The sequence below is a fragment of the Equus quagga genome, chromosome 11, assembly GCF_021613505.1.
Source record: "Equus quagga isolate Etosha38 chromosome 11, UCLA_HA_Equagga_1.0, whole genome shotgun sequence".
NCBI classification, from domain to species: domain Eukaryota; kingdom Metazoa; phylum Chordata; class Mammalia; order Perissodactyla; family Equidae; genus Equus; species Equus quagga.
This window is the reverse complement of record NC_060277.1, coordinates 100,895,085-100,922,746: the sequence shown is the minus strand read 5'-3', so window position 1 is coordinate 100,922,746 and position 27,662 is coordinate 100,895,085. Positions and strand designations below refer to the sequence as shown.

The 27,662-nt window shown below is 51.5% G+C and overlaps 4 protein-coding genes across 12 annotated transcripts in view; 2 read left to right on the top strand and 2 right to left on the bottom strand.

Moving 5' to 3' along the window:
• The window catches only part of STRADA (STE20 related adaptor alpha), a 28,160-nt gene extending 12,134 nt beyond the window's left edge, over window positions 1–16,026 (top strand). For 3 of the 5 annotated variants that reach the window (XM_046677630.1, XM_046677628.1, XM_046677629.1), the window contains exons 4-13: window positions 363–391; window positions 6,349–6,451; window positions 6,878–6,999; window positions 8,486–8,594; window positions 8,711–8,834; window positions 10,480–10,651; window positions 11,387–11,491; window positions 13,573–13,814; window positions 14,117–14,159; window positions 14,403–16,026. In XM_046677630.1, the coding sequence (XP_046533586.1) occupies window positions 363–391; window positions 6,349–6,451; window positions 6,878–6,999; window positions 8,486–8,594; window positions 8,711–8,834; window positions 10,480–10,651; window positions 11,387–11,491; window positions 13,573–13,814; window positions 14,117–14,159; window positions 14,403–14,555 (1,202 nt within the window). In that variant the 3' untranslated portion in view covers window positions 14,556–16,026. The remainder of the gene's footprint in view (window positions 1–362; window positions 392–6,348; window positions 6,452–6,877; window positions 7,000–8,485; window positions 8,595–8,710; window positions 8,835–10,479; window positions 10,652–11,386; window positions 11,492–13,572; window positions 13,815–14,116; window positions 14,160–14,402) is intronic. The other 2 variants (XM_046677632.1, XM_046677631.1) reach the window with 1 other exon arrangement.
• Window positions 16,027–17,770: 1,744 nt separating this feature from the next.
• Window positions 17,771–19,040, bottom strand: LOC124247251 (proline-rich protein 2-like). The gene is made up of 2 exons (XM_046676324.1): window positions 18,949–19,040; window positions 17,771–18,887 (listed from the first exon to the last, which is right to left on the bottom strand). The coding sequence occupies exons 1-2, from the start codon at window positions 19,038–19,040 to the stop codon at window positions 17,771–17,773; spliced, it is 1,209 nt and encodes a 402-aa protein (XP_046532280.1).
• On the top strand, window positions 18,116–20,538 carry LIMD2 (LIM domain containing 2). The gene is made up of 5 exons (XM_046677634.1): window positions 18,116–18,233; window positions 19,003–19,097; window positions 19,291–19,335; window positions 19,418–19,557; window positions 19,633–20,538. The coding sequence occupies exons 2-5, from the start codon at window positions 19,056–19,058 to the stop codon at window positions 19,790–19,792; spliced, it is 387 nt and encodes a 128-aa protein (XP_046533590.1). The 5' UTR covers window positions 18,116–18,233; window positions 19,003–19,055; the 3' UTR covers window positions 19,793–20,538.
• A 527-nt stretch (window positions 20,539–21,065) lies between these two features.
• The window catches only part of MAP3K3 (mitogen-activated protein kinase kinase kinase 3), a 65,783-nt gene continuing 59,186 nt past the window's right edge, over window positions 21,066–27,662 (bottom strand). For 2 of the 5 annotated variants that reach the window (XM_046677624.1, XM_046677626.1), the window contains 4 exons: window positions 26,996–27,127; window positions 26,377–26,506; window positions 25,848–26,025; window positions 21,066–24,715 (listed from right to left, as the gene is read on the bottom strand). In XM_046677624.1, the coding sequence (XP_046533580.1) occupies window positions 24,487–24,715; window positions 25,848–26,025; window positions 26,377–26,506; window positions 26,996–27,127 (669 nt within the window). In that variant the 3' untranslated portion in view covers window positions 21,066–24,486. The remainder of the gene's footprint in view (window positions 24,716–25,847; window positions 26,026–26,376; window positions 26,507–26,995; window positions 27,128–27,662) is intronic. The other 3 variants (XM_046677625.1, XM_046677623.1, XM_046677627.1) reach the window with 3 other exon arrangements.

Sequence of the window (27,662 nt, the reverse complement as noted above, 5' to 3'; positions counted from 1 at the left end):
TCACAACGTAAGACTCTGAAAGCAGCCTATTGAAAATAACATTGTGTGCTGATGAAAAGTAAATGTATGACCAGAATTATACCAGTTGAATCATATTCAGTAGACAGTAGCCATAGAATATTGGCCTTGCCAAGTTTTGAAGAGCCATAGATTCATGTTTAAAACCTCATCTAGCTGCAGCATTTCTACTGTGGATCTGTGTCTGTGTGTTTATGTGTAGCACTGCAGTCACTTTTTGCTGTAATGACTCTTAAGTGGTTTCTATTAATAAATGTAGTCCTAAGTGCAGTAATTGCTGTCCTGAATGTGGGTATGTCTTCTGCTAAAAAACAAAATGCCAACAATCAATTTCTCTACTCCAGAGCAGCCTCCGGGTGACACTCGGAGAAAAGTAAGTGACTTTCTAGGCTTTAGCACTATGGCTGTTGCATGGAGATGACTTCTTGTGGAAGTTTGTGTGTTTTGTTGGCTTTTCATTTGTGCTTCTGTTTATCTGTCATTGAGCTTTATTTGTAGTGTAATTCTTTTAGTGTGGAGATTCAGGTTTCACCCTGGAAAGCTTCTGATGTGTACTTTGAAAACGTCTCAAGACTTTTTGTTTCTCTCTCCAGGATTAAAGTCTCCTCGCCTCTCCAACCCCACCAATCACCCACCACCCCCTCCAAAAAAGAAGGTGTCAACAGTCTAAATGTGGTTGTCTTTTAGTGTCTAGTGGTACTAAATTTTCCATCCTTAGTCTATTCATAATAGATTTCAGTCCACAGAGATAATAGAGATCTCTGTCTAGATTATAAGGCAGGATCTCAAATCTCCTACCTTAAAAAACAAAACCCCAAACTACAAAGTACAAAACAGAAAATGTATTTTTATTGGCAAAAGTTGTAAGATTCTTGCCCTGCTTCCTACTCTTCTAGTTTATTTTACCTGAGTAAATAATACCAGATGTGCACAGTGTACCAAGCTATTTTTGATAGTATGAATCAGTATCTCAGAAAGCAAGCGGATAAGAGCTCTTTTCCAAATAGACTTCTTACCCTTCAGATGACAGATGTCTGCACGTTTTGCAGGCAGCCCCAAGGCTGAGTGAAAGATGGTGATGTTGATGCAGAATTCCTCTTTCAGTAAAGTTTTGGCTATGCTTATTTGGTCTGCTAGTCAGGAGCACCTGTCTATCAGATCCAAATATTTTCCAGTCGGGAGACCAAAAATGTTTCCTATAGGATCAGTTAGGTATTTTTCCAGAATACAATGCCAATTATATATAATTTCTATATTTTTACAGCTGCCAGTGTTATACCAAAAGTTATCCTGTGTGAAACCTGTGCCAGGTTGAATGTGTTTATTTGGTAGCATTTCATAAATTTTGTCTTTGTGTGCTTTATTGTATTTTGTTTTATGAACTCTTTAAACAAAGTTATTTTATAGTGATTTCTGGATATCAGTAGCTTATGAATGCTACAAATGCTTCAAAATGAATAAAATGCTTTTCATGGTAGGGGAAACTACGAAAAGACTTTGATAGAATTAGTTTCTTTCTCTAGGCAATTTGAGATTATACATGATACTAATAAAACTATGTGATGCTGTGTTTAAAGAGAATGGACTGAATATTTCATCCTTTTCATCTGAATTTGACCTTTTCTAAATCTGAAGCAACATAATGAACTAACCTGCCTTCCCGGTGGTAATACCAGACCAGACCTCTTCCTTTTAAAATAATGCCTTTGTTTGTTTGTTTGTTTTCCTCAATAAAGGTCAGTTTCCCTCTGAGTTCAGACCTATAGATTGTCCACAAAGGAGAAAGCCTCCATTTGCGGAGCATTTCCAGTAAGCTGGGGACAGGGAGTAGAGGACGAAGGGCAACCACTAAGCTAGTTCATCTCGTGAATTCCAGACCACCCAGGAACTCATATTCCCAGTTACCTAAAGAGCTTTATTTTCTAAAACTAACACTTTTGAGTAGTTTTCTGTAGTCAACAAAGATAGTAGGAATATTTTCAAGTTACTAACTACTCACGTCAGTAGGTTAAAGAGTCATTCCCTGCCTAGGCTCAACAAGAGTGTGTCTTTACCATGTAGCCTTGTAGACAATATGTCTCACGTGCACTCCTAGCAAGGAAGAGGGAGATGGGTAATTTAAAAGGTATCTATCTGTAGTTTTTCCAAAGGGAATTATTTAAAGTGCATATAATAAATTTTTTTCATCTCAGGACTCAGTTATCCTTCATAGTCCTTCTCTTTTTCAAATGAGAGAAATGTTAAGGAATTTGCCTGGAGATCAGAGGCAAGAAAACCTTCAAATGCAAAGTAGTTCTCGATTTGTTGTCATTGGGGCCATATTGTTACCTGCTAAAAAATGCAGTACTTTCTCACATGTGGGTATCAGTCTGATCTACAAAGGGCCCCCAGTAGCAGGGGATCTAACGAATGTGTTGTGTGAAGGCTGGCATTTCCAGTATAGGTCATTATACTATATTGAACCCTGTCTCCAGTGGAACTGGCTGGTCCATTTACCCTACTCTTCTCTTCAGCCTGTGGGAATGACAAAGTCATAGGCAGAAAACCTCCCCAGATCAAACTTTGCTTTAATGATTTTTCTTTAAGTATGTGCCAGCATTGTTGCAGGCATTGGGGAATACATCAGTGAGCAAGACAGATAAGGTCCCTGCCCTCATGGAACTTGCCTTCTGGTACAGGAGACAGGCAATAAATAAATAAACAGCAGTGATAACTACTGTGAATAAAGGAAAGCAAAATGATATAATTAAGTGACTAGGAGCCTATTTTCCTTTCTAGACAGTCTTCAATGAATAGATGACATTTACGCTGAGACCTCAGTGATAAGGAGGAGGCAGCGATGAGAAAATGGCAGGGGCAGGGAAGGAGGAGGGCAGGGGTGTTCCAAACAAAGGAACCGCTAGGGTGGGTTTCCTCAGCCTGGAGCATGCTTGTTTGTGTGGGTCAGGGAGCGAGTCAGGGGAGTGTAGTGTGGGACGGAATCACAGGAGGAGGCAGGGGCTGAAGCAGGTGGGTACTCACAGGCCCGAGGAGGGACTTGGGGCTGCAAGCAAACCTCTGAGTTTTGTGTTAACTGGTAACACTGATTTTATTTAGGAGCAGATTGATACCTGGGAAAACAGGATGAGCAGAGCAAGAATATGCAGGGAGTTAGAGGTATAAGGTTAAGAAAATGGGACTCCTCAAGATTAACTTAGCCTGCAGCTTGTAAGTTCTAAACAAATGGGGAGTCACCATGTCAGAGCTCTTGGTATGAGCTTTTTGCTCGAATTGCTACTCCATTTTGTCCCTTGGTTGTGTCTCTGTCTCACCTGTGTGAGGTACCTGGCATGTAGTCACCAGTATCTTAAGATTGTTCTGAAGACAAGAGAGTTTCAAGAAGCTACAGTGGCTATTAAATGATCCTAGAATTTGTTTTCAGAGCATTTGAAAACACAGATAAGTGTAAACAAACAAAATCAAACCGACCTTAACTATCGATCAAGCTCTACCGAGGATTCTCTGTTTTCTGCATTTTCTCTGTTCTATCTTTATTGAGCAGGAGAGTGACCAAAAAGTAGATAGCAAAAGAGGGAAATACCTGTGGTACACCAGGGAGCGTTCAGCTCTTTACGTGGTGTTTTTCTCTTATTTGTCACAACAGCCCTGTGAAGTGAGAATTATTCCACTGCTGAGATAATGGAAATCCCAAGAGATTGGACTGACTTGCCCAGGGTCACAGAACAAGTGATAGACCTGAGTTCCAGTTCTGCCTCTCGGGCTGGCCCAGTGGTGTAGTGGTTAAGTTCGTGCACTCCACTTTGGTGGTCCAGCATTTGTGGCTTTGGATCCTGGGCACGGACCTACACACCACTCGTCAAGCCATGCTGTGGCAGTGTCCCACATACAAAAAAATAGAGGAAGATTGGCACAGATGTTAGCTCAGCAACCATCTTCCTCAAGGAAAAAGAGGAAGATTGGCTCAGTGACACTCTTCCTCACCAAAAAAAAAAAATTCTGCCTCTCACTGGCCCCTAAGCCCATAGTCTTTGCATGATATCATGTTTTACTTAAAATAGCCTTTCCGAAATTATCTTCCCCAAAATGTAATGGATATTAGGCACAAAAGGGTTCCCTGGACTAGTATCTTTGGGAAATGCTATGTTAAACAAAGTTAAACAAGTTTCCTTACTACAGAACTTCCTAAAGCCTTTAATATGTGAGTACACCTTATGATTCTCCATGAAAGAGAGTATGCTGCATTTTCTAACTTAATTGGATGTGTAAAGTTTTTTCATGCATTAACTGCCAGGATTAATGTTCCATGGGGCCTACTTTGGGAAAATCCTGCATTAAAACAACTCAGTAGGGGCTGGCCCCGTGGCCGAGTGGTTAGGTTCGCGTGCCCTGCTGCAGGCGGCCCAGTGTTTCGTTGGTTCGAATCCTGGGCGCGGACATGGCACTGCTCATCAAACCACGCTGAGGCAGCATCCCACATGCCACGACTAGAAGGACCCACGACGAAGAATATACAGCTATGTACGAGGGGGCTTTGGGGAGAAAAAGGAAAAAAATAAAATCTTAAAAAAAAAAAAAAAAGGCATCTTCTTAAAAAAAAAAAAAAAGACAACTCAGTAGAAAAATGGACAAGAGACAGAAAGAGGCATTTTCACCTTGGAGAAAAGCCCCATGGCCAGTAAATACATGAAAAGATGCTCATCTTCATTGGTAGCCAAGGAAATGTAAGTGAAACCCACAATGAGGTTGGCAAAAATTAAGTCTGAAGGGGCTGGCCCCGTGGCCGAGTGGTTAAGTTCGCGCGCTCTGCTGCAGGCAGCCCAGTGTTTCGTTGGTTCGAATCCTGGGCGCGGACATGGCACTGCTCATCAAACCACGCTGAGGCAGCGTCCCATATGCCACAACTAGAAGGACCCACAACAAAGAATATACAACTATGTACTGGGGGGCTTTGGGGAGAAAAAGGAAAAAATAAAATCTTTAAAAAAAAAAAAAAATTAAGTCTGAATATACCAAGTGTTGGGGAAAAGATGGGTCAACGAGAACAGATGAATATTATACAACATGACTAAATACAACGATATGATGAATCTCAGACATATAACAATTGATTAAATTAGAAATGTAATTTGCTGGCAGGGCTCAATTTTGCTTGACTGGGTTTCTCTTATTGTCAGTGTAAGTGGTGTGGAAGACAGAACCCCACTTGGTTTCTTTCCCCATTCACAGCATCAGCTCTTGAAATCAGATGTGCTTGAAAGGTCAGGGACCCCCAACAAGGTCGTACCACCATCAGAACATTCTCAACTCATGCTGTCTGGCTGGTGCTGAGCCAAGAGCCTTTGATCCATTCACAAGGACCTTTTCCTGACTAGAGGTCTGGTTTATGAACGCAGCATATGAAATATGCACTAGCCTAGGGTTTTCTATTTCAGTTAGACACACATCTAAAGAGGATCCAAAGGAAAGAAGAACACTCACAGTCTCTAAATCATACAGATGCATTTGGGTCTGGAAGAAGGAAACTGAGCCTAGTGAGCTGAAGGAAGAGCTGTTGGTCTGCCATGTATTTTGCTGGGCACTTTCCTTCAGGACCTCAAAGGCCGGAGGGGTGATGCTCACATCCTAAATGACTGGGGTCCAGCTTCGTTTGCAGCATGAGTGGGCAGGAATGAGGGAGCAGGTTACTTCTGCTGCCTGGGATGATGGCTGAGACGTGACAGCTCTGTTCCTTGCCTGCAATCTAGTGTGTTGGCTGTATTCTTGCTTCACTTGGAAATGTCAAGGAATGATTGCTCTGAGTTCTTGGTTTGCTAAAGAGGGGCTTCTTATAGCCATATTTTCCCTATAGCAAGATTCAGCATTTGACCTTTGGGGTCTTGTAGTTAGGACCTTAAAAATAGGACCCTAATGTAGTAGGAGATTCAAGAGACACTCCCCGCACCCCCCGCTCTCCATCCCCCTTCTCTTTTCTAAACTTACTTTTCTCCAGACATCCTTTCCCCAACTAAGAATTTCATAATTTTTAGCAAATGAATCAGTTGTTAGAAAGGACAATCAGATCAGCAGTTGACTGGAACTGGCCCTTGTCCCGCATTCCCATTGGTAGATAGCTCTAACACTTGCTCTGATATTAGTGCTGCTTACTACATTGGACATCTGGTGTTTTACTTTGCGTTTCTCATCAAGTAGTTCTGGCACTACTTCTTTGCCCCAGAGTCAGAATTTGTATATTTGTTTAGAGACCAGTCTCCTTGTGGGTGTGAATTACCACCTCCCCACTCCTGTCCCACCTCCAATTTTTCTTATTAACGTATTTTTCTTTTTCTTTAGACCAATGAGGCGAGCTCAGAGTCGATAGCATCCTTCTCTAAACAGGAGATCATGAGTAGCTTTCTGCCAGAGGGAGGGTGTTATGAGCTACTCACCATTATAGGTAATGTCCAGAACTGTCATTGCTTTCATGTTTCAGGGGACTGCTGCAGCCTTTTCAGCATCCCTAGATAAATGTGTGCCAGAGGCTCTCAGCCAGTTAGCAGAATTCGTGGTGACAAAACTGGGTTTTGCGGGTCCTGTTTGGTTTTCTTTTTTCAAGTATGGGAAAAGAGATCATGTTACCAGGAGAGAAGCTCCTTTGCAATTTTTTCTTTTGGGCTGTATATTTCTGGTGTCCTGAGCCACAGTCAGTCAGAGTGGTTGACTGAGAAGGCACAGATAAGAGAAAAATCAAGAATTGTCAGCCATAAAAGTAACAGTAGTGAAAGTTTTAATTTGAACTTTCTTTTTAAATCAAGTCTCTTTAAGGAAAATGAAAACCTTTGTTGCTACTGTCCTTGTTTATAGCATCCCTCTTTTCTTTTAGGCAAAGGATTTGAGGATCTGATGACAGTGAATCTGGCAAGGTACAAACCAATGGGAGAGTATGTGACGGTACGAAGGATTAACCTAGAAGCTTGTTCCAATGAGATGGTGATGTACTTGCAGGTAATAAAATGTGAATGCGACACTTGCAGGGTGGGCTCTTAGTTCCAGTAGTAATTACAGGCACCTCTTAGATCTGTCTTCTGAAAGTAGCTGGCAGGAAATGAAGGTAGACCAAACCAAGAAATTATGGCAGCTCCCAGTGAAGAATCTTGGGCATTTGGCACTAAGAGTTCTATAATGCTGCTCAGCCCAATTTGTATTCCCCTCTCCTTCTCCAAAGACTCCTTCGTGGCTCATTTATTCATTTATTTATTATTCAGAGAGGCTAAGTGACTTGCTGGTGGTCACACATGGTCCTGCAGAGGCAGGATTCAGACTCAGGCTGTCCTGTTCCAGATGCAGGCAGCCTGCCCTGCCATGGGCGGCCATCTTCCAGCTCTTAGTGTCCTGTTTGCCTGAGGTTCCTTTCTGCTGGAGAAGCAGGTGGCTGCCCTCTCGTTAAATGGAGCGAGCACGGGTCTAGTAACTGACTGGGGACTGAATTCTCCTTCACTGTTGAAAGCTTGTGCTGGGAACTCCTTAGAGTTAGGGCGTGGGTCAGTGTGTTTTCAGTATAGTTAGTTGGGCCCTCCCCCTTCTTCATTTATGGTGTTGTTCTGAATTCATGCTCATCCACTGGTGCTCTAATACCAGTTCATGTGTTTGGAGTAGTTTTGTGGGTCTGAAGATGGAACAGAAAGTCAGTCCCAGCTTAGTTATTTGAGAAAAAACCTATCTGAGTTTGTTCTAGAGCATCTTGGACTTGATGATTCTTTTCTCTATTCTGTAGACCGTCGGACAGGTAGAAGGTACTGCCTACTTGGCCTTAGCTCATGTCCTGGAGGCCGGGATCCTGGAGTTTCTGCAGTTCTTTTGTCCAATTTTTTCTTCACATCTTTTGTCCAAATTTATTTTCAAATTCCATAGGTCTTATACTTTCCATAGCTGCTCCTGAGGATGGGGTCTCTCAATCTGAGGTTTCAGGAGAAATGTCTTCTAATGTTGAAAAGTTATCATTTGTTCTTTAATACTTTCTTTCCTTGTTTCTATTGACTACAACAATCTCCTATGTAATAGGAAAACAGTTTTTGTTTTCTTATGTTAAAGAGGAGTTCTGTGCCTTGGCCCTTGAAGTTGAGCTAAGCTTACAACTTCCTAAGTCTTCGGTCAACAGTTTGTTTTCATCATCTCTGAGGTAGCGAACTGGGACCCTCTGCTGTGTTGTTAGCAGTTTCCCTGTCGGCCGGGAATTGTTTCTTGAGGCTCTTCAGGATTGGCTGGCAGAGCCCAACAGGCGGAAGCTGGCAAAGCAGTGCTGGCTTCCCTGCAGAGACAGTAGAGCCTAGTTTCTCTCGTATTGGAAGGCTCCTGCTTAGGCTGCTCCCAGGAATCGGAGAAGAGCACCCAGAAAGTGCTAGGTTCCCATGTTATTCCTGCTGCCACCTTCATGTTGAGCATCATTCTTCCGTGCCCCTTTATTCTGACTTCAGCTTACCATTGCTTTTAGGGGGAGCTTCATGTCTCTAAACTCTTCAGTCATCCCAATATCCTGCCATATCGAGCCACCTTCATTGCAGACAACGAGCTGTGGGTTGTCACACCATTCATGGCTTATGGTGAGTGGGAAACGGGTACTGGCAGAGAGGGGTTCTAAGAACTCTTGTCAGCTGGCTTATGTGCTGTTTTCCTTCTCTGTTACCCTTCCCTATCTCCCCACGATTCTTTTCTTCAGGTTCTGCAAAGGATCTCATCTGTACTCACTTCATGGATGGCATGAACGAACTGGCGATTGCTTACATCCTGCAGGGGGTCCTCAAGGCCCTAGACTACATCCACCACATGGGATATGTACACAGGTGCATTCTTAGGCGCGTTACCGCTTACAAGAGTGGGGATCCGTGCCCATGAGCCCTCAAGTAAACAGTTGAAGGTTCACGGAAGTTAGTGAAGCCAGAGTTCCAATCCAGGCTCGGGACTCTGCCCTGGTCTCTCACGTGGTAGGCAGAGCATTTAGCCTGTCAGTGCTGAAGCTGCTGACTTTCTCTTTATTGAGCAGCTTGGTCCTGAGTGTTGTGTGAGAGGAACATCTAACATGGGCCTTTCTGTACCCCCACCCTTCTCTCCTTCCTTGGGGCACCCAAACTGGCACACACCCAAACGCTGTGTGCCCCAGAGTCAACCCTATACTGAGAGGCTGGGAAAAGACAGATTCCTTAGCAGTTGCTGTCAGGAAAAGCAACCCACTCACTGTAGGGAAGATGATAAAAGCGAATCCCTGCCTAACTCCACATACAAAGGAGCACTTCAGATGGACTGCAGGCCCACATGTCAGATGTAAAACTACAGACTGAGATAGAAGGAAAGGCGAGGAAATATTTTTGTGACCTGAGGCACAGAAGAACTTCTAAATGTTTTAAAAGCACAAAACATAAGACAAAGAATTGATGGATTTTATTATATCAAGATTAAAGATTTCTCTCCAATAAAGGACACCATGAACAAGGAGTGGGTGACAGTGTGGAAGATGTTAGCTTTGTCTAAAACACACAGGAAATTAGTAAGAAGGTAATCTTGTGATTCAACAAGAAAAGGATAGCAAAGCAATAGAAAAATGAGCAAAGGATTTGAAGTTTATAAAAGAGGAAACCCAAAAGATTAACAAGCGTGTAAACAGACACTCAAATCTAGCAATGATTAGAAAAGCAAATTAAAACAGGAGGATGTCACTTTATACACCTAACTAAGACTGATGTAATTCAGAGTTTGGGTGAGGCCCAGTGTGGTGAGGAGGTGAGATCTCCAGTCCCAGTGGTGGAAGGTGGCTTGACTCAGGCCAGGGTCACTCGGAACCGGGACCGTCAATGCTGCGTCTGGATGTACACCCCGGAGACCCTCACACGGGCACATCAGGGCACATGTATATGGATGTCGTTCATATTCGTCATGGTTGGAGGCAGTGTGAGTGGATGAGTAGCTGTTAGATGCCACCCCAGAGTACAGGTGGCATTTAGAAGCAAAGGTTAGATGTGTACAGATGGCAACATAGGTGGATCTCGAAAATACAGCACTGAGAGAAAAAGGAAGAATGGGGCACATAGCACAGTACCGTTAGGTGAACTGAAAAGATCTGCATACAAACAGTGATGCACATTACAAGAACACCTGCCAACAAAAAGTGCAGAGTCAAAGCAGTAGATGGTGGGGGAAGCAGTGGTGTCTGAGCATAAAAGAGAACTTGAACAAAATGTAAATAAGTTTTAAAATCTGGTGATATGTAAATGAAGTCATGCTGTCTTCTCTTTTGTGTATGTTTGAAATTTTTCATAAAAATATGTGTTTATGTATAGTATGTATATATACAAACATAATACACACACACACACACAAACACGCTGACAGGGACAGAGCTGACTGGATCTAGTGTGTGAAGGCCACAGGTTTGTGGTGTGAGGGGTTTCTGCTGCCCCATGACACCCATCCCCTGCCCACCTTCCCCCACAGGAGTGTCAAAGCAAGCCACATTCTGATCTCCGCGGATGGGAAGGTCTACCTGTCTGGTCTACGCAGCAACCTCAGCATGATCAGCCATGGGCAGCGGCAGCGTGTGGTGCACGATTTTCCCAAATACAGTATCAAGGTTCTGCCTTGGCTCAGCCCGGAAGTCCTCCAGCAGGTCTGTGTACTGAGTCCCGAAGAACCCCCATCCCCCACCAACTCATGATTTCCCAGGGAAGCCTTGAGGAATTTCCCGGGATGGGAGGTGCTCTTTGCTTCTGAGTGGAGGGAGGGGTTCCCTGTTGGCAGGTAGACCTGAGAGGCCTTTTGGCACGAGCATTATGTGCCCTTTACAGATGATGTAGTTTCCTCTCTGTGGGTCCCAAACTGTACCTGATGCCTTCAGAGATCTTCCCATCTTATGGGAAGAGCAAGCATTTTGGAAACATTGGTGCTCTCTGCATCCCTGTGCAGTCACGCATCACTGAATGACAGGGATACATTCTGAGAAATGCGTCATTAGGCGATTTCCTTGTTGTGTAAACATCGGAGTGCACTTACACAAACCTAGATGGTACAGCCTACTACACACCTAGGCTGTATGGTACTAATCTTATGGGACCTCTGTTGTACATGCAGTCCGTCATTGACTGAAACATTGTTTTGCACCACATGCTAAGCAGGAGCACGGGGCCCTGCACTTCATCCTGCTTGTACATAGCATCACCAAACATTCATTCCTTTTAATATAGCAGCTGCTTTTCAGTAGCATGGGCAAGGAAAGTCTTAGCAGCTGGTCCTGATTTGGGGACAGGCATTCTTTTCCTCTCAGTTTTTGCTCTACCTCCTTTTTCTAAGAACCACAACCAAGGCTACAAATGGAGTGATCTGTGACTTTTCTCTCCTGACTTAGAATCTTCAGGGTTATGATGCCAAATCTGACATCTACAGTGTGGGAATCACAGCCTGTGAGCTGGCCAATGGCCACGTCCCCTTTAAGGATATGCCTGCCACCCAGGTGAGCCTGCAGCTCAGTGGTTTCCTTCGTGCATGCCTGCCTATCTGCTTTCCACAAATGCTTGTTGAGTACTTGCCACACTCAGGACACCAGCCAGGGATGCTAAGATGAAAGACACAGTCCTTTCCTTCAAGAGCCCCACCCCGTGGGGGAGATAGTTGTGTGACTCTGTTACTTCTCTGTGTCATAACTGCTGTGGTCATGGAGCCCAGGGGAGGGGAACTCAGGAGCAGGCCCACTGCTAACAATTGCACAGTCCAGGGCAGGAGTGCACACGGAGGCCTGCATACACTGTGTCTATAGAAAACATGTACCTCAAGCTAACATATTTTTATAAATTTATAAAAACAATTCTATCCTCCTACCTTGATAAATATACCTGGAAGCATTCTAATTTAGAATTCTCAGACTTCTCAGGTTCTGTGCTACCACGTTCCACTTAATACCTTTGGAAGCTCCAGCCTGCAAGTTCAACTGCTGTTCACGCCCCTTACGATGACTGCCCTTTGGCCACTTCTAGGCATACACAGCCGGTGGGATAATCTACCCTTGGGAGACAGACCCAGGGAAGAGGCTTATCCAGGCCTTCTCAAGTCCAGGAAGTAGATTTAGGTCATTTAGGCAAGGATTACCTGGGTCCCAAGTACCTGGAGCATGATCTAGAATTGGGAGGTGGGGGCATGCGGGGGTATAGGCTCTGAGTGAGCCTCTCCCTTGAACCCAAAGACTGCTTGCCCTGTGGGGAGAGGGGCAGCCAGAGAGTAGGCAAAGGAGAGCTCTGTAGAGCAGGAGGCCCAGGGAGGCTGCTGGCAGGAGGTGACACTTAAGTCTTGAAGGCAAATAGGAATTAACTGTGTGAAGAATGGGGACTAGAAGAAAACTTTTAGGCAGAAGGAATAGCATGTGAAAAGACCCAAAGTCAAGAAAGACAGGATCCGGGGAACAGCAAGTAGTTGTAAATGGCTGAAGTACTGGTGCTTCTGGGTGGTAGGCTGGAGAAGGAAGCAAGGGCAGATCATGAGGGACTTTGTATGCCATGTGTATGCTTTGGTTCCTGTCCCAAAGCATGTGGAGAATTGCTGAAGGCATTTAAGCACAGGAGTGATAGCAACAGCTGTATGTTTTAGAAGGATCACTCAAGCAGATGGGTTAGATCTAGGAGACTGGTTAGAAGCATGTGGAAATGTCGGTAGAGAATCTAGAAAATCTAAGTAAGACAGTAACAGAAAGATGCTCTGGGAAGAGTTAAAAGGCTATTTAAGGTGAACAAGAGGTACAGATCCAGAAACAGCACTGTTCGATAGACCTTTCTGAGATGATGGAAATGTTCTGTGTCTGCAATGTCCAATATGGTAGCCGCTAGCCACCTGTGGCTATTGAGCATTTAAAATGTGGCCAGTGAGACTGAGGAATTGAATTTCAAACCAAATTTAAATTAATTTAAATATGACTAGCTACATGTGGCTAGTAGCTACCATATTAGACAGCGCAGCTTTAGAGAGGTTTCCAGGTCCCTGGCACGGACAGCTCACGTTCATGAGGACAGCGGTCCCCAAGGTGGGGCTGGTTTTACCTGAGCTGAGTCTGAGGACTTTGGAAGAGCTGCCCAAGCTTGGCCTGCCCCTGGGTGCACTGCTCCTGCCCGGCTGCTACAGCAACAACCCAGGACGTGGCACTACAGGCACTGTGGAATGGACCCCAGTGGACCCACCTGGGCATGGCAAACGGGCTGGGCTTCAAAGAAAATGACCTGGCTGCTGCCTTCACCCAGGGTGAGGGCTCTACAGTTAAAAGGATCTGATGCTTATAAAGGGGGACTGCGAGCCTCTTCCTTCCGGCTGTGGTGAAGGGGCTACTGTTCTGTAGTCCCTCTCCTCCTCTTCAATTTGGCCTAGCTAGGGTGTGGCTGCCAAGCCAGTGGCCAGCATTCCTTTGGAAAAGTTAGACTTATTCCACGTCTATCTCTTCTCTCTTCCCCCCCAAGTCACATTTGTATGTTGGGAAAAGTGTATTTATGAGGAAGCTCTGTAGGCCTTCCAGGGGCCCCTCCAGCCAAGGTCCTGGCTGCTCTGTCCTCCCAGATGCTGCTGGAGAAACTGAACGGCACGGTGCCCTGCCTGTTGGACACCAGCACCATCCCCGCTGAGGAGCTGACCATGAGCACCTCACGCTCGGTGGCCAACTCTGGCCTGAGTGAGAGCCTGGCCACCAGCACCCCCAGGACCTCCAATGGTGACTCGCCATCCCACCCCTATCACCGCACCTTTTCCCCCCACTTCCACCACTTTGTGGAGCAGTGCCTGCAGCGCAACCCGGAAGTCAGGTATTTCCACTGGGCTTGGAGTAGGCTTCCCGGAGAGCAGGAGGGGCTTGGAATTTAAGGCAGGGTTTGAGAGGCTGCCTCTGCCCTGTAAAAGCCTCGGTTCCCTGGAGGAGTCCGGAGCCCCACAGCAGGAGGGATCAGCACAAGGGTTTGCTAAGAAGCCAGCCTGAGTAGCTCTGGCTGCTGTTTCTTGGTGAGCTGAGGGAGGAAGTAGAGGGGTGTAGAGGGTAAGGTAGAAGCAGAAGGATTTTGGAAATCTGAGGCATGGGAATCATGCTGTTCTCTTCTCCTCTTCTCTACAGACCAAGTGCCAGCACCCTCCTGAACCATTCTTTCTTCAAGCAGGTACAGTAGCACTTTCCTGAGCCTCCCTGTTTTTCTCTTGGGGTTTTTGGATATTCTGTCCTTCTCCCTTTGAAATTAGAGACATGACCATGTTTCTGAAGCCACTTAAAGGTGCTGCTCCTTCCTATCGTAGAGACTCTTGGCTCCAACAGCCCATCTGTCATGGCACCATGGTTCCTTGCCCCATGGTGTCCTGGGACCCAGAACAACAGGATCCACCCCCAACTCTCTCTCCTCCTCCAGATCAAGCGACGTGCCTCAGAGGCTTTGCCTGAGTTACTTCGTCCTGTCACCCCCATCACCAGTTTTGAGGGCAGCCAGTCTCAGGATCACAGTGGAATCTTTGGCCTGGTATCAAACCTGGAAGAGCTGGAGGTGGACGACTGGGAGTTCTGACCTCTGAAGAGTGTGCATCTTCTCCATCCCGGGCTATATGAGTCTCCAGGGGCCCTGCCTGAGGGCTGGCCACATTCCCACCCTCCTGGGTGCAGACTGGGAAGAAAGGACATTTCTGCCAAGAGAGTTACCTGCTTACTGACTGGAAAAGAAATTCTGGAGAGAAACTTTACTACTCCAAGGCTGTTGAGACACAAAGGGAATCCCAACAACCCTGGATCGGGAGGGGCCAGAAAGCTGACATTCCCAATTCTGCAGCTCAGGTGACCTCTTCAGAAGGAAGAGATGCTGTTCTGGCCCTGGGGGCTGAAGTCCAAGCCCAGGGTTTGACTCCTCAGCCCGGGGAACTGTGTGACTTCCTCTTTCCACTCTTGCTCTCCTAGCAGCGTAATCCCATTCTTTCCCTCTGCTCTCACATCCTATAGTTCCATCGAGGGGCAGGCAATAAGCAACCTGTCCCTCCTCCCCTCAGACCTCCCCTAATAATTGAAGACAAGGGTATTTTTTCTTTTTAAGCACCAGGTTAAGGCTGAGGCAGTCCATCCTGATCCTTCTTAGCGCTTGGGCCCTGACACCTGAAACCTTCCCATAGGTCATGGCTGTAGCTCATTCCTTTCCCACTGAGGGTCCATCTTACTGCCTCCTGCCAGCTGCTCTGGTGCTTTCTCCAAGGGCCATAATGTCTTGCCCAGCCTGTGGGCTTAAGTCCTTAGTTTCATTGCCAGAACAAGTTAAAATTTTCAGAGAATCCATTGGAGAGTGGCATTGTTGTGTGTTGGCCATATATGCTCAGACATGAGTCATTCCACCCGGGTTCTGCCATCCAAGAGTGGTCCCAGGAGTGCCTGTGGAAGCGCAGCAGTGACCTCTTTCATTAGATAGCCTCACCACACACCGATTTCTTTTAAAACCCATAATAGACTTGTCTCAACTATCAAAAATTTTAACTTAATTTTAGCCTATGGCCATCAAACTGCTTTGGGGCTGCAAAGGTCTAGATGCCGGAGACCAGCCCCTGGGTCTGCCAGGACCACTTCTGGGCCACTAGGAATCCAGGCAGAAGAGGCTCACCTTTGGCAGGACAGGAATGGGGAGGGTTTTGTTTAGTAACCTGGCATGCGGTGTCCCCTTACCGTTGGCACTAATACCCAAAGAGCAAGCAACCGAAGAACCAGACCTGTCCCCTCCGCTGTCATTCCTGGCTGGCGGCCAGTGAGTCCTGGCCAGGGGGTGACTCTAACCTCTCCACCTCCAAGGTGCTTCTTGGCCTGCGCGGGCACCAGCCCGGCCCCTCCCGCTGCCGGTCCCTCAGGGGTGAGGGGCCTCCTGCTCAGGCACTTCGCCTGTCAGATTAAGGAAGTGCCCCTCCTTCCCTGAAGCTGCTTTGAACCATCAAATGCTGTTACTTTCCCATGTCTCAGAAATTGTAACACCAGTTTAAAAAAGAATAATAAAAAACCTTCTTTTGGGCGCTTTGGGGCTGAGTTAAAGGGAAAGACACCAACCATGAGGTGGGGAGTGGAGACCTGAAATGTCGGAGTGAGTGAGAAGTCCAGGTCACATTTATTTCCAACCCTCCTCCTTCCCTCTGCCCGGTTCATTTTTTTTCTTTAAACCTCAAGTTCCTTTTTCTTAACACCATATCAGCCTGTTTTCTTTCCTTTTGAACTGCTTTCTTCACCTTGCTGTCAGCTCATCGTCAACACCCTCGCTGCTGGTTCTGGGTGGCTACCTGCACCTCAGCCGGCAGATCCACCCTGGGCAGGGCCCCCCGGCCAGCCAGGCAGTGCCCAGCTGCCGACCCAGCCCTGCTCCTAGTGCCCCTGAGGCCTTCACTTTTTTTGCCCCATAGCAACCCCCTTTGAGAATCTGATGACAGGTGTGGAAACTGCCCAGAAAGATGCATATAAACAGTTCTAGAAGTTTCTCCCATCCAGGGAGTCCTCAGGCCTACAGCTCAACCCAAACACAGATCTTTCTCTAAGACAAGAGGCTGAGGAGGAAAGTGAAGCGCAGCGTGGGTGTGCTCAGTGAGCCAAGGAGCAGCGGGAGGCTGGGGAGCCTGCTGCCTCCCTCCCTCCGCCACCAGACCTGGAGGCGCTGGGCTGCTCTGTTCCCTGACAAGCATGTGGGCTGTGCTCTGGAGCCACAAGTTCTATTCCTGCCACAGTGTGGGAACAAACTATGTTTAGGGCTGTTCTTTGTAAGACAGCTTCCAGTCTGATGTCAGGCAGAGCCATGCAGACTCTGGTGCCCATCGGGCCCCCAGCCTTCCAGCAGATGCCAGTCCAGGAGGCTGCACCTGTGTTCCTGAACGGCTGAGGCTCTGGCCCCACAGTGAGTGATGGTCCCCTGCCTGCTGTGTGCCTCAGACCTGTCATGCATTGCTCTGGAGCCTTGGCAACCGGCTTGGCCTGAGGGGCGGGGAGTCAAGAGCTGGGGCAGGAGGTCCGGCTTCTCCTTCCAGCCTCGCTGCCCTAGCGGTTACTTGTAACAAGTCACTTCACATCTTCGGGCCTGGCTCCCTTGGGTTAAATAGATGTGAGGGCGCTGAGGTTTGCTGGTTTGAAGGGTGGAAACCTCTTGCCCTGAAGGGGGTGTCCTCAACTGCTCGCAAGCAACGGTGCCTGCAGGGCTTGGGGATGACTAATTTCACACAGTCCGGCCACAGCAACGCCTTAGGACCGTGGGCCCTGGGAGGGCAGGTGCTCTGGGACACCAAGAGCAGCAGCTTCCCCGGCCTTGTCCAGGGGGTCGCAGGAGACTGGAGCTGAGCGGTGGTGGTTCCGCCAGAGCCCTCGTGCAGGCCGGCCCCGCGGTGAGCATGCGCCTGAAGGTGGCTGAACACGGGGCCCCCGGGGTCCCTGCAGCGCGGGCCGAGCCTCGCAGCCTAGCGTCCGGCGTGGCGGGACCGCGTGCCCGGCCGCCGCAGCCCTTCTCCGCCGGCCGTGCGGGCGCGCCGAGGCGGCCCCTGGCGGCGGGAGGAGTCCGCGGCCCGAGGGAGCGTAGGGGGCGTAGGGGCCGGGAGCGGACCCCCGGCAGCCTCTGCGGCCACCCCCGCGGGGTCTATTAGGCTGCAGGGCCCCTGGAGCACCGCGCGGGGACGGCGTTTGTCGGGCCTTCGCCCGCGAGGGCCAACCGGGGGAAACTGAGGCAGCGAAAGACCCAGGCACACCCCGGTTATCCTTTTCTGCCGCAGTGCCTCGCCGGGAGCATCATTTGTCCTGCGACCCCGGCGTCTCAACTTGAACTTGTCCCAGCCCCGAGGCATGCGGTGCGGGGCCCTCCGGCTCCGGTCCCTGCCTCCGTCCCGGGCGGGCCGACGGGGCGGCCGATGTCCGGAGGCCGACGAGCGCGGGGCCCGAGGGGCGGTACGGAGCGCCGGAGCGCGGGTCGGGGCGGGGGGCAGACAAAGGCGGGGGGACGACGGGCGAGGGAAAGACAAAGCGCAGAGGGGGGCGGCGGCGGCGGCCGAGCCCCGGAGGCGGCTCCGGGCGCGGCGGAGCCAATGGGCGGGCGCGAGGCGGGGGCCGGCGGGGGCGGTGCCGAGATAAGGCGGCGGTGGCGGCGGCCGCTCGGGGACCAGTGGCAGCGGCGGCAGCTCGTGCCCGCGCCCTCCTCGCACCCGAGGCCACCCCCGGAGACCGACCCCCGCCCCGAGGCCCAGGCCGGGGCCCGGTGAGACCCGCGGGCGGGCCGGGGGGAGGGGCCTGCATCTGGCTTGCAAGCCCGGGCGCGAGGCGGGGGCTGCAGGCGTGAGGCCGCCGCCCGTGGGGTCCCGACGCCGAGCGCCGAGGCCCGTCGTTCCCGCCCGGGGCCCCGAGCCCAGCGGCCGCCCTCCGGGACAAGCCTCCGGGCGGAGGCGGGGCTGCGCCCCCTGGGCTGGACCCGCGGGGGTCCGGTCCCTGCGGGTCCCGGGGCCGAGGAGCGGGGCACTCGCGCGGGGCGGGCGGCCCGGCGCGCGAGCGCTGTCCAGGGGCTGGGCGGGCCGAGCTGGGGGCGCCCGCGGCCTCTGTGCCTCGGCTCCTCGCTGGGCAGCGTCGGGCCGGGGTCAGGCAGGGGCAGCGGGTTCTCGCCGCGGTCCCGCCGGGCCCGCCCTCTCCTGACCTCCCTTCACCCCAGGAGGCGTTCGGGTCCGTGGGGCGCTCACGGCGACTGCGCCGAGCCCCTTCCCCACCCCCAGCCTCTCCCTGCAGCCCGCTCTGTTCTTCCTCCGACACGTGGTTCCACTCAGGGACCTCTGCCCCTTGGGGAGCAGCGTGGGGGGCGGGCGAGCGAAGGGGGAGGTGGGTGAAGGGCGGAAGTGGCAAGACCAAGAGCAACAGGAAATGACTTAGGGAAAGTCCCAACCACAGCCCCCCAGCCCCTTGCCTGTAAACATCCCCACCCCCACCCTGCAGGCTGGGGAAGGGCTTGTGGGGCCCTCCCGACCGACTTCCCCTTGCAGAACCCAGCGGGTGCCGCGTCTCCACCCGGGGCCTCCATCACCTCCAAGGAGCCATGTTCCAGGCTGCAGGAGCCGCCCAGGCCACCCCCTCTCATGTAGGTGATCAGCCCGGTGGGAGGGTCCCTGGGCAGGGGTCTGGCCTGGGGGTAAAGGGGTAAGGAGCAGAGTGTTTGCCTGCCACCCTTTGCCCCCGCCCGCTTGAGTGCCCGTGGGATCTGGGCTGGTGACCTCAGCTGCAGTCGGGGGCATCCCTCAGCTCACCCTGCCCTGACTGGCCCTCTCCCTCAGGAAGCCAAAGGCGGCGGTAGCAGCAGCGCTGTTCAGCGTTCCAAGGTAGGACCCTGAGGGTGGGGTGTGGGGGAAAGGAAGGGATGGGTGCCCTTTGGGCCCCTGGCTGAGTCTCTCCCCCAAACAGTCCTTCAGTCTTCGGGCCCAGGTGAAGGAGACTTGTTCTGCCTGTCAGAAGACTGTGTACCCCATGGAGCGGCTGGTGGCCGACAAGCTCATTTTCCACAACTCTTGCTTCTGCTGCAAGCATTGTCACACCAAGCTCAGGTGCGCCCTTGCCCTGCCCCTGCCCTCACCTTCCAGCCCTGACCTGACCTGACCACAGTTGTTCTGCTTCTGCAGCCTGGGCAGCTATGCGGCGCTGCATGGGGAATTTTACTGCAAACCCCACTTTCAGCAGCTGTTTAAGAGCAAAGGCAACTACGATGAGGGCTTCGGCCGGAAGCAGCACAAGGAGCTCTGGGCCCACAAGGAGGTGGACCCCGGCACCAAGACAGCCTGAGGCCCCTCTGACTGTCCACTCTCTCCCTCCGTAGAGGGCCTAAGCAGGGCCGTGGGAAGGGTGGGAAAGAGATTGAACCTGGGCTTGGGTGGGGGGAAGGGTGGGAAGAGGACGAGGCCATCTTGCTCAGGCAGAGGGTTACTGGGCAGGGCTCTGCTCAGGATTCCTTCATTCTCCCTCAGTGGGTGGGGGTTTGGGAACCAGGATTGGGGTTTGCTTACCACCCTGCTTCCTGCTTCTTTCAGCCTACCCCACCTCACCCCATGGCCCCCTGGGAGGCCCCCAGGCCTAGCTTCCCTATCTAGGTGCCTTTTCTCCAGCAAGGAGTCAGCATGCTCCCCTCAGGGTCCCAAGCTCCTCACTGCCACTGGGGCCCTGTGCGGCCCCCACATCTCCCCATCTACCTCTGCCCTTAGCCTGGTCCTGAGCCATGGAGACTGGAGGAAGGAGAGACAGAGTGGCCCCTGCTGGGCCTCACAGGATGCCCACCAGTGCTCGCTGTGGGGGCAAGGGGGAAGTGGAGCAGCCCTGTCCCCTGCAAGGCAAGGCAAGGCAGAGCAGGCCCCAGCGGGGCTTGGGACCAGCTCACACCACCTGAGTCAAGAAGCAGAAGCTAAATCACCCGCCAGGCTGAGAGCCACAGAGACTGGTGGGGCTGGTGGTGGCCATGCTCCCCTCCTCTTCTCTCCTGTTTCTGCGGGTTCTGACTGTTGTGATCAACCTTATTTTAAACATGTTTCAACAGATCCTGACTCTGTATTATGTGGCCTGATGGGGGGCTTTGTGGCAGGAAGGACACAGACTGACCATCGGAGGTGAAAGGGGACAGGGTCAGCCCAGAGCTCGCCTGGCCTTGATGGTGGTGGGTGTCAGGGAAATACCAGCCAGCCTGAGAAAAGGGGGTGCTCCTCTTCCCAGCCAGATCTCTGTGCTGTCAAACCCAGAGTGTGCTTAGAACTGAAGCCACTTGGCCCCTTGGCCTTGTGTTGGGTAAGAAAGGATCAGGCCATCAGTGAGTGATGGTGCCTAGCCTCACAACACTTCAGCACGTTGGGGCGCAAGGCAGAACCCTTCTGCTGAGTCCTTGTCTGGACTCCCTTTGCTCTGGAAACCAGCGAAGGTTGGAACCAGCAGCCCCAGAAAGTGCTGTCGAAAGTTTCCTAGTCTCTGTACCCTTTCTCCATCTGTCAGCTTCCCCCCATTTTTTCAAGCTCTGGGGAGTGGGGCAGCCATGGTTCACTGTCGCAGGTAGTCCAAGGAAACACAGCCCACCTGCTCCTCTGAGGAACAACAATTTCCGTCAGAGCAACAAGGCAAGCGTGGAGGACCTGAGACCTCACCTCTAGCAAAACACAGGAAGTCTGGGTTCTCCTGCCCCAGACCCAACTATTCTGATTGCCCCAAACTGCCCGTGGGCTACCTGAGTTGGTGGAGCAGACTCCTGGGGATTTGCTGCCACCGCGCCATAAACTCCTTAAGTCTCTAAGAGACTTCATGCCCATAGGACAGGATAGGGAACTGGGCATCAAGCTCTGGGGGCTGTGGCCACTGTGCTGTGTTGAGGCAGACACTGCCCCCTGAAGCAGCAGAGCTAACACTCAGTGAGCAGAGATGACACTCTAGGCCTGGGTACTCAGAGCATGAGGAGGGCTGCTGAGAACCTCACTCAGGGCAGGCCAGACTTCTGCACCAGAGGCCTCAGATTGGGGCAAGAATGGCCTCTGCTCAGACCTAAGCAACAGTGGCAGATAGACAAAGGGGAGAGATACCAGAGAGCTGGCTCCTGGAGGCACCTGATTCCTGCCCTGCAAGGATGGGACTAAGGAGTCCTTCCCTGGGCCAGGAAGTCTGTACTAGATGCCAAGAAGATCCTGGGAACCCAGCCACTGGTGAGCTCGGGTCATGGGGGCAGACTGCCACCTCAGTAAATCAGCACTGACAGACCCACACAGTGCAGCTCCTGGGAGTGTGAAGAGCGGGTGCCACCTCTGAGATGGCAGTGGTACCAGCTAAGTCATCCCATCCCAGGACCCCTTGGAGTCATTTTAAGCTCTCCTTTGCTGAGGGACCCAAGCTTGTTGCCAGGCACCATACCTGGCTCCTCCCAGGCAAACACCTACTCCCTCCATCCCCCAACCAGAAGCACTGCCACAGGACCCCTTGGGTATAAATGATCCCTTTTATTGTAAGTAATGCACGACACTGGCCTGGCTTTGCACTGCAAGCCCTCGGTCAAGATATAGTCAAATAACTATGGCTGCAGGTTCTTCTGCACGATCCACAATTCAGACACAGACACAGAGCTGGCGTGGTCGGGAGGGGCAGGAGGTGGCGGAGTGCGGACTGTCCTCAGCCCTGGCCTGTGTTGGGTTGGCCGTGGCCGACATACCCCATGGAACGATGAGCAAATGGCGGCACGGCCCTTCCCACAGCAAGCCTGGGGCTGCTAGGAGACTGCCCTTCAGAACCTTTGGACCCAGGCCATCCTAGGCCCACAAGTTTTCATTTGGATTATTTAATTAAAAAAAATAATAAATTAAAATTAAGCAACAGCTTGGTCCTGAGGATGCTGAGCCAGCATGTCCACAGTTTTTGGCACAAAAAACCCAGGGTCTTTTGTCTTTTTGGAGTGCAGGGTTGGTTGGTTTTGCAAATTCATTTTTAAAACACATTCCCTGTGAGGTCAGACCCTGGGGGTGGGGCTCTGCGAGAGCCTGAACCTGGAACACACAGAGTCGTCTCATCTTGTCAGCGCCGGCACCACGCTCTGTTTCCTCTTGGGGAAGGGGGACTGGGGTGTGGGCCCAAGAAGAGTGCTACAGCCATCAGGACAGGGTCATGGAGAGGCCGAGCTGCCACCTGGCAGCTTTGGTCAAGATGGGGGACCGGTCCCCACCCTGGGCAAGGGCCGAGGTGGAGGCAGGAGAACATGCTCACTGTCTTCAGAGGGCCGGGCTGGGGGTGCCTGACAGAGGCCCCTGGGGAACAGGATGGAAACAGAGAGGCCCAGGCCCAACTGGCACCGTGCAACACACATCCCTGCAAAACCAGCTGCTTTCATTTTCTCTTCTCTCTCTTGAGGCGTCCATCACCTGTAACAGTCTAGAATTGATATATATAAAAACCATCAAATATGATCTGAGATATAAATTAACAAGTACAAGGCCTCACATTACATGATGTGAAAAGGCTAAAAACAGCGATAGAAACTACATTCATAAAAGTGCATCGTCAACATACAACGAAGGCTTTGGCTTGTTCTGGTGCCCGTGGGTAGATGGGCATGGCTGGCAATGAGCTGCCTGGCGCTAATCCCCAGCTCCCTGGAGACGCCCATCCCTGGGCACTGGCTTTTTTTTCCCTTTAATGACAACTCCCAAGGAAACTGGGTGTTGAGAGGGAGGAGCTCTGGCAATAGGCACATTTTGGAGGGGAGGGGCCGGAAGAAAGGACCAGCGCCCAGGCTGAGGTAAATAAGGCCAACTCTAAGCTGCTTGGAGATACTGGCTCCCCCTGCCCCTGCTGCCGTCCCTCCGCAGGGGAGGAGCAAGAAGGGAGAGGCTGAGACCTCATGGGGATAGGCAAGGCTGGCCAAGGAGGAAGAGAGCTGGTGGTTTTGGACACAGTTGGTGGCATCATAATGGGCTCTCCCTTCTACCAGGTGGAGAGGGCCCTGGCCTAGCAGGGTCACGACTCACAGCCAGTCTGCTACAATTCCCTTGGCTCTCCTGAACAGCCCTCTCAGGGCAGCCAGCCGGCTCAGATGCCCTCACGGTTCTGTTCATCTTCCTTTCTGCTCCAGCTGGGGAACAGGTGCCAGGCCAGGAGCACAAGGGCCATCACCTTCAGCTCTTTCCAATCCAGCCCAAGGCCTAAGCCCACAGCAGGGGTACTCAGAGCCCAGAGAGCACACAAAGTCTCCAGTTTAGAAACTGGGTACAGCATAAGAGTGACTCCAACTTGTAAAACAGAGACAATTGCATTGACAAAACTGGGTCTCCCCCCTCAGTGGGGGCAGTTCCACATCTCAGGCCCCTGACTTGGGGGGGGCAGGGTCACGGGGGCAGGCAGGACAGGCTCCTCCTTCCCTGAATAAGGCAGCATAACATTTGCTTCATTCATCTTTGGTAAAGGACAGGGACTGGCAAAGCTGACCTGGGGATCCAGGGAGGGCGTGGCCCAGGCCTCTCCCTTCCATTGGCTGTGGGATGCTGGGCTTTTACCTCAGGCTTGGGTGGGCTCCTCCAGCCCAGAGATGCCCTGGTAGTCTCCAGACATGAGGAGGAGAAACAATGTAACACTCTGAATGAAAGTAACACTATTCAGACCCTCGTGTCCGTCCTTTGCTCCCAGACCTTCCGGGCTCTGGTGCTGATTGCAGTGTCAGGACACAGCCCCGAGGGTCAGGCCCACGGTGCCTCACACACTGTTCCTAGCCCCTTCCCCTCCACGCCAAGCTTAGGACGCTGGAGCTCTTGGGTCTGGCAGGCTGGGGGCTCCCAGTCTTGAGGCTGTAGCCACCCCACCCTGGCTTTGAGCCCCAGCGATGGAAGGGACACAGACAAACGCTGGCTGGACTGCAGCTCCACATGGTCCACAGCCTTGCCTGGGAGAAGCAGCAACTTTGCTGAGCCCCACAGCAGCCCCTTGCCCATGCAGCAGAGGGCAGCTGGCAGCAGCGTGGCCTTGAGAGCTCAGTACACGAGCTGTGCAAAGTGGTGTGTGAGCAGCTCCTCGGCTGAAGGTCTCTGGCGGGCCTCCACAAAAATGCGCCTCAGGAAGTCCCGGCCATGCTCAGAGATGTGGGAGGGCAGCTGAGGATTGGTGGGCTGGGTGGCAATCTTGAAAATGGCGGCCATGGCTTCATACTCTGCCCAAGGTGGCTTCTCTGTCAGCATCTCCACCACAGTACAGCCCAGGCTCCTGGAGAAAGAGAACCCCATGTCACCCCTTGGCCAGCCCCAGGCTCCCAAGCTGCCCTGCCCACCATTGTGAAAGGAGGTGCCCTTCTCAGAACACACGGAGGCAAGATGGGCCAAACTGAGGGCTGACACCCCTGCAGAGGGTTCCTAAGGTCAGAAGAGGCTTCAAAGCACTATTGGCCTCGTCTACGTGGGCTTCATCAACCTACACTCACCTGGTGCTTTTTGAGATTGGGAAAGAGAACCACTTAGCGTGGACAGAAAGAGCTCTAAGATAACTGTGTTAGTTTCCTATTGCTGCTGTAACAAATTATCATGAGCCTAGTGGCAGAAAAAACAATATAAATTTATTATCTTATCGTTCTAGGAGTCAGAAGTCTAATATTGGCCTCACTGGGCTAACGTCAATGTGTCAGTGGGGATGGTTTGTTCTGGAGGCTCTGGGATGAATTCATTTCCTTGCCTTTTCCAGCTTCTAGAGGCAGCCTGCATTCCTTGGCTCATGGCCCCCTCCTTGCATCACTCCAACCTCTTGCTTCCATTGTCACATTCCCTACTACCCACTCCGATCTCCTGCCTTCCCTTTATAAGGACCCTTGTTATACCAGGTCCCCCTGGCTAATTCAGGATAATCTCCCCATCTCAAAATTCTTAAACTAATCACATTTGCAAAGGCCCTTCTGCCATATGAGGTAACATCTACAGGTAAAAGATATTAGCACATAGATATCTTCAGGGAGATATCAGAACATGAAGTCATGCAGAGCAAATACAAGGCATCTGAGTGCTGGGAGAGGGAATGGAAGCCTGCCACTGCTTAGAGACTGATTCAGGCCTTCAGAGTGGATCCCACTTCTTTCAGGGATGCAGCAAACATTAGGGATGTTTTCCATGGCCTGCGTTCTACAGTTGCTATTTGGAGTGAAAACACAACACGTCTACTCGATGTGCTGCTGCAGGCACTACCACCTCTGTACACATGGAGCCTGCATCCTGGCCTAGCTGGCAAGAGGCGTGTTCTTACTCCCTTCTGCCACACTGCAAAGCCCCCAAGGCTTATTTCTAAATTGGAGCCACTACAGCCCAGACACCTCACCCCTGAGGTGAGGTCCCAGCACATCCCCAGCGCTCACCACACATCTGCCTTCCTTCCGTAGCCCTCACCGCTGATCACCTCAGGGCTCATCCAGTAGGGTGTGCCGGTGACCGAGCGCATGCCGGTGCCCGACATGCAGATGGTCTGCAGGCGCTTGCTGGCCCCAAAGTCCCCCAGCTTCACATTCCCAGCAGAGTCTCGGAGGATGTTGGCTCCTAAGGCATGAAAGGGCAGAGGATGCAGCCTAGACCCTCTGGGCATTTCCTACCATCCTCCCCCTTTCCCTCCCTCCCAGGTCACAGGGCTGCTGGGGAGGATGGGGGCTACCATGAATTAGACATGAACTGCACATAGCAAAGAGGCTAGTGACAGGAAGCCTCAGCTCTACAGCACAAATTGACCTACACCATGGCCAACAGCTGCAGAGCACTTCACAGTATTTTCCCAAATTGCTCAACCAATCTTCACATGAATCTCCCCTGGAAACAATTAAGGTCCCACTTTTCAGAAAGTTTGGAATGGTTAAGTGACCAGGTCTTGGGGACCCACAGCCTGCCCCTGCTCACCCTTGATGTCCCGGTGAACAATCATGTTGCTGTGCAGGTAGGACATGCCCTCCAGGATCTGCCGGGTGTATTTTCGGGTCACACTCTCTGTCAGAGCTCCGTAGGCCTTCAACTGGTCTTTCACTGAGCCCTACAGCCATAGGAGGCAGAGGGAGTCACCACAGGAAGGCGGCGGGGAGGGTGCAAGGATAGTTCCAGCCCCCAGCATTGCAGCAAAGGAGTGCTTCAGCCAATCGCCATTTGCGATGTGCCAGGCACTTTGCTGGGGGCTATTGAGCAGCTGGGAGAAAAGTATGACAGTCTTTCCCTCAAGCAACACGCGACAGAAATCTAGAAGAGAGGCCTCTTTGTTTCATGTAAAGGAGGTACTCATTGCACGGTGCAGCTGCCCTGTGAGCCTCAGGTTATGATGGCCCGCAACATTTCTCACCCACACCATCACTACAGCCAGAGGCAGGGCCCTCCTGACTCCAAGTCCTGCCATCACCTCGCCTTCTCCCCTGAGCCTCTGGATTCTCAGGTGATGAGACTCATGTCAAAGGGATCCCTTCCCTGCAGCCCCCAACCGCAGGTCAGGCCATCTCTTCTGTGTGTCTTACACATATCAAGGGGCACATACCCCTGGCATGTACTCCATGAAGATGGTCAGAGTCTTCTCGGCGCGGTCCCGCAGACAGCCATAGTACTGCACAATGCGCTCGTGCTGCAAGTTCTTCAGCAACTGGATCTCACATTCCAGAGCACTCACCTCCTAGAGGAGGGGCCCAGTGGTCACCTCGGCTCTCAGGGCCCCAGTTCTGCCTGCCTGGGATCAGCTCAGCTTGCCCTAGTCAGTGGCCTCAGAGGGGTCTGTCTGCTTTGGGAACTTCAGTTGGAGAAAAGGGGGACTCTCTCAACTATCTGGCCCTTGGGCACAATGCTGGGCAACCCTTGGGATGGTGGCACCCCCATGCTGGAAGAAGGCAGAGAGTGGGATGGAAGAAGGGGTTGTGTTAGTTGAGGTAACTGCTGTATTTGTTCACTCAAATTGGAATGTAGGTCATACTCAAAGCTGAACTCCGAAGACAGGCTCCTTCCTGGCCTGAGGGTTGAGAGAAGTGTCTGTTGAGGGTAGGGCAGGGACTTCTCTTTGTGCCACTGGTCATCACCTCTTAGTTTGGGTTACTTTGTACTTTGGCATCAACTCATTCCTCATACCCAATCCCACCCCCAGGTGCTTAGTGCTCTTTGGCCCACAGTGCCTTCATCCTGTGGCCAGAGCCAGGGTGGACAGCAAAGGAGCTTGG

Bases quoted from the DNA above. Each gene is read 5' to 3' on its own strand.
- LOC124247251 (XM_046676324.1), bottom strand. From the start codon at position 19,040: ATGGAGGCCCCGGGTGGAGACGCGGCACCCGCTGGGTTCTGCAAGGGG. The intron at 18,888-18,948 runs GTGGGGGTGGGG...ACTTTCCCTAAG, and splicing joins GCCCTTCCCCAGCCTGCAGG to TCATTTCCTGTTGCTCTTGG.
- LIMD2 (XM_046677634.1), top strand. From the start codon at position 19,056: ATGTTCCAGGCTGCAGGAGCCGCCCAGGCCACCCCCTCTCAT. The intron at 19,098-19,290 runs GTAGGTGATCAG...CCTCTCCCTCAG, and splicing joins CCCAGGCCACCCCCTCTCAT to GAAGCCAAAGGCGGCGGTAG. The intron at 19,336-19,417 runs GTAGGACCCTGA...TCCCCCAAACAG, and splicing joins GCGCTGTTCAGCGTTCCAAG to TCCTTCAGTCTTCGGGCCCA.